Source organism: Coregonus clupeaformis, chromosome 7 (assembly GCF_020615455.1).
Source record: "Coregonus clupeaformis isolate EN_2021a chromosome 7, ASM2061545v1, whole genome shotgun sequence".
NCBI classification, from domain to species: Eukaryota; Metazoa; Chordata; class Actinopteri; order Salmoniformes; family Salmonidae; genus Coregonus; species Coregonus clupeaformis.
Window position 1 is genome coordinate 40,257,760 of NC_059198.1, and position 6,491 is coordinate 40,264,250.

The window sequence follows — 6,491 nt, forward strand, 5'->3', positions numbered from 1 at the left end:
GTCTGGGGCTCCATGCAAGATCTCACCTCGTGGGGCATCAATGATCATGAGGAAGGTGAGGGATCAGCCCAGAACTACACGGCAGGACCTGGTCAATGACCTGAAGAGAGCTGGGACCACAGTGTCAAAGAAAACCATTAGTAACACACTACGCCGTCATGGATTAAAATCCTGCAGCGCACGCAAGATCCCCCTGCTTAAGCCAGCGCATGTCCAGGCCCGTCTGAAGTTTGCCAATGACCATCTGGGGGGTTATTTTGAAGGCGAACACAGGTAAGAGCAAGTAGACAGTTTGGTGTATCTCTGGTTTGGTAGCTAGCCAGTTTGAGTTGGCGTCTTCAGCGAAAAGACGAGCAGTTGGAAAGGGACTATGTCCCGATGATAGTGTGGATAACAGCTCGGATGAGGGATCGGAAGACGATGGTGATTCAGGAGAGGACAGCGGATCAGAAGAGGAGAGCAATGAAGAGATCAAGCCGAGGATAGAATAGACACCGGAAGGGAAAGGAGGGGGAAAATTGAGTCCTTAGAGAAGGCAAGAAACAGATGTAGGTTTGGAGAAATGCAGTATTATCATAAGGAGACGTATACTTGGAGGAATGGAGGGGAAAAGAGAGGCAGAGGAGGTATAAGAGAGAGATGGAGGAAGATTGTGAGTTTGAGTCAGTTAAAAATGGCGGGAAAAAGGGAGAAGGTTTGTTAAAGAAGAGTGGTAGGAAATGTAAGCAAAGTGAGCTGAAGACAGGAGTAGAAATGGAAGTGAATGAGGGTGATGTATCGGAGGTGGAAGGTGTGATGAAGTACTCAGAGCCCGAGGATTGCACAGTGGGTCAGGATAAAGATGAGTCTGTGAGGATCCTTGCCTTTTGGCTGATCCAATTGTGGTTTCAAGATGGGTGAAAAGAGCATTGGGTAAAGTGGAATCGGTGACGGTAACCAGAAGTGGTCTAGTGATAATTGTTTGTGTTTCTGTTGGGCAGAGGGAGAATGAGACAAAGGAGTGTGAAGCAGTGGGGGAAGTGGTGGTGTGTGCTAATTGTAGGGGTGGTCATGGGGCTGGGGATCAGACATGTCCAGTGCGAGAGAAGCAGGTTGAGGTATCCAGGGTAAGAGTAGAGAAGAAGTTGTCATATGCGGAGGCAGTGAAGAAAGAAAAAAAAAAAAAAAGTAGAGGAAGATGGGTCAAGGGGGAGGGATCCTGAGAGAAATGGTGTGAGTAGTAGAGATGTACCAGTACAGTGGGATAAACCAAAAAGTGATATATGGTTCAGCAAGATTGGATTTTTAGCGTTTATATCAATGGTTATTAATTGTACTGCAGGGATGGAACGGACATCCAAAGAAAATTGAGGTGGTGGTGGCAGCTGCAGAGATATATTTGGGTGTGCAAGACTTGACAGCAGAAGAGTTACAGGGAGTGTTAAGTGGTGATGTGCCATCAATTCAAGTTGAGGGCATGAGTGAGTGTATTTAAACAGTGGAGAAAGGTGGGGTTAATTTATTAGTTGTAGTATTGAAGGTGTGAGTGTAGTGTTAGATGGTGGGATATTTCTTTTCTTTGGTTTATTGTATTTTTCAAGGAAAGATAAGGGAGTTGAACTCCGGTCTAGTAGGTGGCGGTAATGCAACAAATAGGATGCCAACCGCCGTTAAACCTAATTGAAGAAGAAGGTAAGCGCAAGTATTTTGTGGTGACGTGCATTTTGCCCTGCTGCGCGCTTCGTTAATAACGCAACTGTACTCGTGTTCACGTCCATTGGCTCACAGTGACTCGTTGCCCATTTAGGTGATTTTACACTGACACCGGTTCCTTGGAACGGTTTCCAACAACACAATTCACACGAAATGTCTAAATTGGAGCAGGTCCTTGCTCTCGAACCGCCGTATGACCTAAAATTTAAAGGTAAGAGAAGAATAATGTCGGTAGCTAGCTACCACCTGGCTGTAGACGCTTTCGGCAGTGGTAGTTATCGTTACCAGCTTCCTGGACCGGGGACGTGTAGCTACAACAAGCCCACTTACACCTCTCGTATACCGCCGCCATTTTGAGATGGGAGCGAGGATTTATGGGCCTGTGCCGAGTTACAGAGATATCACTTTAACAGTACTATACTTTCTAACATTCTAACCAACCCACACTGGTTTTCTCGTCCGCTGGTGGAGGGTGTATGCTCTCTAGTTAGCTACGCTAGCTAACTCTAGCCAGCTAGCCTCTCGCGGTGGTATTGACAGTTAGCTAGCTATTTAATGTTAGCTAACGTTACGTGGTTAACGTTGGCTTGCTAAATTTAAGTCAGTCACTCAGGGGTGAAAAGCTAGTATGAAAGTTAGCGACACAGGTTGTGGCCAAGTAATCTTAACTTAGATAGTTATGCTAGCCAACAAGCAACACATTCTGATTCGAGCAGACCAGTCATTCACTGATTTATTTTTTCCTAGGGTCAGTGACAAAGCTGAAATTGCAGTTGTTGAATGGGAGCAAGCTTATTTGCTGACAGCTCATATGCTAGTTATCCCACTCATTGACACATTGCACACTACATTGTACTGTGCCCAGATAGTGCATGCATTGTTATAGCTACATGTTTATCTGAGTCTAGATACTCTCTTGTGTTCAATGGGTTATTTGACTAAACAGCAAATTATCTTCCATAATGTGTAGCAACTAGTCTGTTGGTTGTCATTTGCGCCTGTTGTGTGCCATCTTCGGGTGACTCCATTGACCCTCAACACCATCTCATTTCTTTCCCATGCAGGTCCCTTCACAGAAGTAGTGACCACAAACCTCAAGCTCAAAAATCCCTCTGACAGAAAAGTATGCTTCAAAGTGAAGACGACAGCACCTCGCCGGTATTGCGTACGGCCCAACAGCGGCATGATTGAGTCAGGAGCCACTGTCACTGTCTCTGGTAAGGCTTTCGTATTTGCAGACAGACCTTTGTCAGTGTGCTGCCAAATATGACAGAGTATCACTCAAACAACCAGGCAAGCCCTTTTTGTCAACAACACCAAACAAGAACAAATTATATCCTGTCACTCTTTCCACTGTAATTAATTGTGTGACTTTGTAAGTACAGAAGAATCAAGCATGTACATGTCAAATGCATGTACCAGTAGGCCTATATGTAGGCTTAGTTGTTGACCCCATATCTTCTGTCTCCACAGTAATGCTGCAGCCCTTTGAATATGACCCCAATGATAAAAGTAAACACAAATTCATGGTACAGACAATCTTTGCACCATCTACTGCTACAGACATGGATGCAGTGGTACGTTTTCCTGTCTACATTACTACCAAATACATGTTTGTGCTTTATGCTTGTAGCTATGTCATCAATGGAAAACCTGCTTTTGTTGATCCACAGGTTTCAGTACTGTATTTAAATTGATCTTGTGATTTCTCCAGCAGAGGGCAGCAAATAGCATATTACACAGCACCTGACTGTGTTCCATGTTCATTGTTTTTCCATCAGCGGTCCCTGTGATCAATCTATGTTCACCTTATCATCTACTTGTCAATCTCAACTTGTACTTGCTGAATCTCAACAGTGGAAAGATGCAAAGCCAGATGATCTCATGGACTCCAAGCTGAGATGTGTGTTCGAACTGCCCTCTGAAAACGATAAAATGGTAAGTAATGTGTACAGTTGTAGAAAATATAACTTCTATCAGCAGCCTTCAGGGGTTATGCTTGTTGGTGTTATACATCCAATGTTGTACTGTTGTCACGGCCACAGGTCAGTGTTGTATGTCAATGCATCTTTTTCACATTCTCTCATAGACTACATGGCTTTCGCTCTCTCCTTGCCCAGTTACTGTTTGTTCCTTTCTTTGCCTTTGTGTAGGTACAGTCAATATGCGAGCTCGTGGATTTTTGTGTGGATAAACTGTAATAAGCATTTTTACCTCACACCTCTCTATGGTCACATCTGAAATACTCACATCATGTAACAATTAGAACTTGTTCCTAGTACGTGACAGGTCAGTTTGGTTGGTTCAACAAAGTAATTTATAGCAGTGTATTATGTTTTACCCTACAACCCAAGCAGCAATTGAGAACCACTGTACACCCCAAAGTTAAAGACATGACCTCTATATATCTATGGTCATGCATGCTGCGTGTGCTCCCCCTCGTGTGACAGCCTAGCGGTAGTGCCAGGGAGATCCGTGGTAGCATCATGGGATTCACCACTCCAGGGCAGACCCCCAAGCTCAGCGCCAGGCACCTGGGGGACAGGGCAGCCCCCACCCCCGGAGAGTACCGCACTCCCCTGGGTAGCTGGCACCACCTGGCAGCCCACGACGACTCCAGCAATCTCCCAGAGTTCATGTCAGCACCCAGCTCAGTGAGAGGCAGGCAGTGGCAGGTTTGTGGCAGAGCAGGAAGTGGATGTTCAGGGGCAGGTTGGGAAGTGTAGTTTACTCACCGTAGGTGGTCACCTCTCTCCTAGTGTAAGTTCTGATTGTAATAGAATAGTAGTCGGAGCAGTGCAAAGCAGGCTAGGTATGGTTGTAGCTGTGTAACAATGTAATGTTGGATAATGGTTATAGCTGTCATTGTGGTGTTAGGCCCCTAATGAAAATGTATCACCTCTTCATACTAATTTCAAACAAATTACTAAAGTAAAAAAAGTTTTTCTATCGATGTAATAATGGTTTCATGAAATTTGGTCTTCTAAAAAGCGTGATGAGTTTGTTTGGTTGGCATGTACAGCAATGTCGGGAGGGAAACTAGCTTCCTGGTCACTTTCATATTTTTTCACTTTGGCTGCTTCCAGAATGATGTCGATGCAACCAAAGCTGCCCCCGTCCTCAACTCCAAAGTAGATGGCACGTCGGCGACAAGGCCCAGCAGTGCATCCATGGACGACTCTGAGATGAAGAAACTGATGGACGAGTGCAAGAGGCTGCAGTACGATGTGGGCAACCTCTCAGACGAAAACAGACAACTCAAGGTATGGTCATAGGTTGTGTGATGTCTAGGGTTGGGGTGATAATATTATATATTGGCGAATATAAGGTAATATATCCTCAAAGCATGAAGACTATATTCATGTTCTTGTAAAGATGATCTTGGGCTTTTGGCTGTGGTAAAGAAGGATGTATGAGGTTCTAACCTACAGTGTTTGACTTCCTCTCAGGACGAGGGCCTGAGGATGAGGAAGTCCCACCAGTCAGACAACATGGTCTCCGGCTCGGGTGCCATGATGAGCAAACAGCACTCTTCCAGCTCCCTCCCCTCGCTAATGGTCGTCATAGCAGCCATCTTCATTGGATTCTTCCTAGGGAAGTTTGTCTTGTAGGGGAGGGGGTGGGCGAGAGAGAAGGAAAGCGAGCCAGCATAGGCTCTAATTTGTCTCAAAGGCCCTCGAGGTTAAAGTATGTGTTATCGTTGACCTGCCATTATCAGTGATAGTGCCAGCTCACTGCGTACGTACATATGTTCTGTGTACCCGAATCATAAACGGGCCTCGCCTTTTACAATCGCACACGGTTAGTACACGTGGAAAAACAGAGATGAATGAACTTTCTCCTTTTTTTGGGGGGTTGGGAGGTTCTGTTCTTTTTTGGGGGTGAGGTATTAGGGGAGGGAGGTTTTCATAACTACAATTTTACACTTATCAGAGCATCGAAAACAGGCGAGTCGGGGTACTGGGTTCAAGACTTTGGTTGAAAAATTCTAATGAGTTCTCTTTCTCTCTGTGGTTTTAATAAGAGTTGAAATGTTCAGTGTCTTGTATGTTATTTTAATCATTTTAAGAAAATGGAATGGAGAAAATAACCTACCAAGCTAAAGACTTTGCTACATGTTGCTGGATGGCCTCTTACATTAATGTTCACTGAATTCTTAAATCCTTAATTTCTCTTGAGGAATGTGAAACAATACAGTATGCTGGGAATATAGGTGCCTCCTTCCATGGACATTTCATGTTTCCTACAGACACACACAGAATAATAATAATTACATTTCTTTATAGGTTTTTTCTTTACACAAATTATATATTCCTCGTGAGGCAAATGTTGACTGAAAAGATCTGTTCTTGCAGTCCTGTCTAATGGTATTTAACATTGAAATAAAATGTTTAACATTATTTTTGTGGCAGTTCGTCATTTTTGTCCATCTTGTCTTTGAGGAAGAGTGAGGCTCAATTCCACTTGTATTTGGTATCCTCCATTCCTTTTAACTCAACTCCATGTGATTAACATGTAAATGTCATTGGAGTGAGCTGCATGGAGCATGATACATAGGACAAGATTCAACCCCATGGGGCTTTGTCGACAATGCAGCTTGTAAAGGCAATGTTCACGGCAAATGCTGCACATGTCGGCTCTATTCCCTAAAAACACGCCACTTCAATACAGCGGCAACTTTTTTGTAGCAGGTTAGGAGAATTAGGTTAAAATCCATGAGCTTGCCATCATTACATTTTACATTTTAGTCATTTAGCAGACGCTCTTATCCAGAGCGACTTACAGGAGCAATTAGGGTT

At 44.1% G+C, this 6,491-nt stretch overlaps 1 protein-coding gene across 3 annotated transcripts; it reads left to right on the forward strand.

Moving 5' to 3' along the window:
- Positions 1 to 1,682: 1,682 nt before the first annotated feature.
- Positions 1,683 to 6,092, forward strand: LOC121569174 (vesicle-associated membrane protein-associated protein A). 3 transcript variants are annotated; one of them, XM_041879874.1, is made up of 7 exons: positions 1,683 to 1,903; positions 2,757 to 2,909; positions 3,166 to 3,269; positions 3,550 to 3,630; positions 4,143 to 4,367; positions 4,779 to 4,955; positions 5,142 to 6,092. In XM_041879874.1, exons 1-7 carry the CDS (start codon positions 1,846 to 1,848, stop codon positions 5,301 to 5,303), a joined length of 960 nt encoding a protein of 319 aa, XP_041735808.1. In that variant the 5' UTR covers positions 1,683 to 1,845; the 3' UTR covers positions 5,304 to 6,092. The 3 variants fall into 3 exon arrangements, with proteins under 3 accessions (XP_041735808.1, XP_041735811.1, XP_041735810.1); XM_041879876.1 differs by lacking the exon at positions 1,683 to 1,903 and adding an exon at positions 2,015 to 2,104; XM_041879877.1 differs by lacking the exon at positions 4,143 to 4,367.
- Positions 6,093 to 6,491: the final 399 nt, after the last annotated feature.

What these genes read in the sequence shown, in the direction of transcription:
- LOC121569174 (XM_041879874.1), top strand. Translation starts at nt 1,846, where the DNA reads ATGTCTAAATTGGAGCAGGTCCTTGCTCTCGAACCGCCGTATGACCTA. An exon ending in GTATGACCTAAAATTTAAAG is followed by an intron (nt 1,904 to 2,756) that starts GTAAGAGAAGAA and finishes TTTCCCATGCAG; the next exon opens with GTCCCTTCACAGAAGTAGTG. An exon ending in CTACAGACATGGATGCAGTG is followed by an intron (nt 3,270 to 3,549) that starts GTACGTTTTCCT and finishes GAATCTCAACAG; the next exon opens with TGGAAAGATGCAAAGCCAGA.